At 64.9% G+C, this 1,782-nt stretch overlaps 1 protein-coding gene across 1 annotated transcript; it reads left to right on the top strand.

Moving 5' to 3' along the window:
• Positions 1 to 707: 707 nt before the first annotated feature.
• SCAND1 (SCAN domain containing 1) lies at positions 708 to 1,499 on the top strand. The gene has a single exon (XM_072800830.1). The coding sequence runs from the start codon at positions 708 to 710 to the stop codon at positions 1,245 to 1,247; it is 540 nt and encodes a 179-aa protein (XP_072656931.1). The 3' UTR covers positions 1,248 to 1,499.
• Positions 1,500 to 1,782: the final 283 nt, after the last annotated feature.

Here is a 1,782-nt window from a genome sequence, read left to right as displayed (position 1 = left end):
TGTCATTCTCGAAACGAGGCGAGTGCCCCTGCTTATCTCCTTTGACAGAAAGAGGACTTCCCCGGAGCCCGACCTCGTCCCGCCGTCCCGCCCCAGCGAAGCCGTGGCTCGCCACCGTCCCAGTCAGGGGCCAGGAAGGAGGCGCGCACGCAGCGGGACGTGCAGATCACCTGCGGCCCGGAGCGGGCAAAGTGGGCGAAGACCCCTCGGCGCTCCTTCTCCTCCAGCTCTTCTTCCTGCTCCTCTTCCTCCTCTTCTTCTTCCTCACCCTCCTCGGACTCGGACTCGGACTCCGATTCCTCGAACCGGTCCTGGAAGGGAGCATACTGAAGAGGAGCCCAGGGCTCGCTTAGATAGGCCCGCCCCCGCCCCCGCCCCCGCCCCCGCGCCCCGGCCACAGCCGCCCCCTGACGCGGCTCGCTAACGCGAGGGGGCGCCGCTACCGGGAGCGGGCATTCGGCTTCCGGGCGCTCTGGCGCCGAGCTCATCATAGAAGCTAATGGAGACTTCCGCTTCCGGCGCGCTCAGGCCCTGTCCCGGTGCAGGTAAGCTTGGTCTGCTGTCGGCCCGCCCCCGTCCGCCGCCCGGGAGGCCCCGCGGGCTCTGCCCTAACGCGCTGAACGCCTCCCTCCTCAGCCGGCCCGTGCGCAGACGCAGTGCTGAGCCCACAGCTGCGGGACAAAGAGTGACGTCCAGAGCTTGGAGTCATGGCGGCGACGGAGCCGAGCTTGGCGGCTGCTGGGGGCCTCGCGCTACCGCCAGAGAAGGAGGAAGGAGCCGGCCTGGGTTCAGGCTCGGAGCGTAATTCTGCGGGCTCCTCGTCGACCGTTAAGGCCGCACCACCTGCCCCCGAATCCTCCAGTGCCAACGCCGCAGCCACCGAAGCAATTCGTACGCCCCCTGCGGCGGCCTCCGCGCCCTTGGAGCTGCCCGTGGGGCCCCCAGCCCTGAGCTCCCCGCCGCTTGCCGAAGCCGCTCCGCGCTCCCCCCCACACTCTGGCGGCTCCCGACCCGGCCCGGAGACATTCCGCCAGCGTTTCCGGCAGTTCCGCTACCAGGACGCCGCAGGTCCGCGGGAGGCGTTCCGGCAGCTGCGGGAGCTCTCCCGCCAGTGGCTGCGACCCGACATCCGCACGAAGGAGCAGATCGTGGAGATGCTGGTGCAGGAGCAGCTGCTGGCCATCCTGCCTGAGGCGGCGCGGGCCCGGCGGCTTCGCCGCCGCACCGATGTGCGCATCACGGGCTGAGCTGCGCAGCTGCGGGCGGCGGGGCCCCGGCGTTCTCTGAGCTGGGGCCACGATCGGGTCCAGGGGCCTGAGCCAGGCTCTCCGTTGTTGATGAAAAATGAGTTTTTGGCAGCTCCAGCGTCTGATGTGCCCCTTTTCGTTCGTCCCTTACTAGGTGTATTTTCCCGAGCCTTTTCCCTTCCAATCTCCTTTTTGGCTGGTGGCAAAACCCGCGTTGGGACCCATGAGAATAAAGCCTTTGTTTCCTGTTCACTTGGCATTTGTTGGCTTTTGTGGGATCATTTACGTGTTGGCTAGGCCTGGGCCTCCACGTCTGGAAAATTTTCTCCTGCTCCCTCCCACAGGACCCACTTGGGATTCCTTTGTTTAGTTGGGAGTCTACGTAAAGGACTTTAGCAGGCTGGGTTCCTACCTTTTTTTTTTGCCCCTACCTTTCACTAGAATGTGAATTTGTCCCCCCTCCGTAAAAGATAGTGGATATGGTTGTGGCAGGGAGAAAGCGGACTCCACTTAAAGTGCTTAACTGGCTACCTCT

The sequence above is a fragment of the Canis lupus genome, chromosome 26 (assembly GCF_048164855.1).
Source record: "Canis lupus baileyi chromosome 26, mCanLup2.hap1, whole genome shotgun sequence".
In the NCBI taxonomy this organism is placed as follows: domain Eukaryota; kingdom Metazoa; phylum Chordata; class Mammalia; order Carnivora; family Canidae; genus Canis; species Canis lupus.
This window is presented reverse-complemented; position numbering and strand designations above follow the sequence as displayed.

Bases quoted from the DNA above. Each gene is read 5' to 3' on its own strand.
- SCAND1 (XM_072800830.1), top strand. From the start codon at position 708: ATGGCGGCGACGGAGCCGAGCTTGGCGGCTGCTGGGGGCCTCGCGCTA.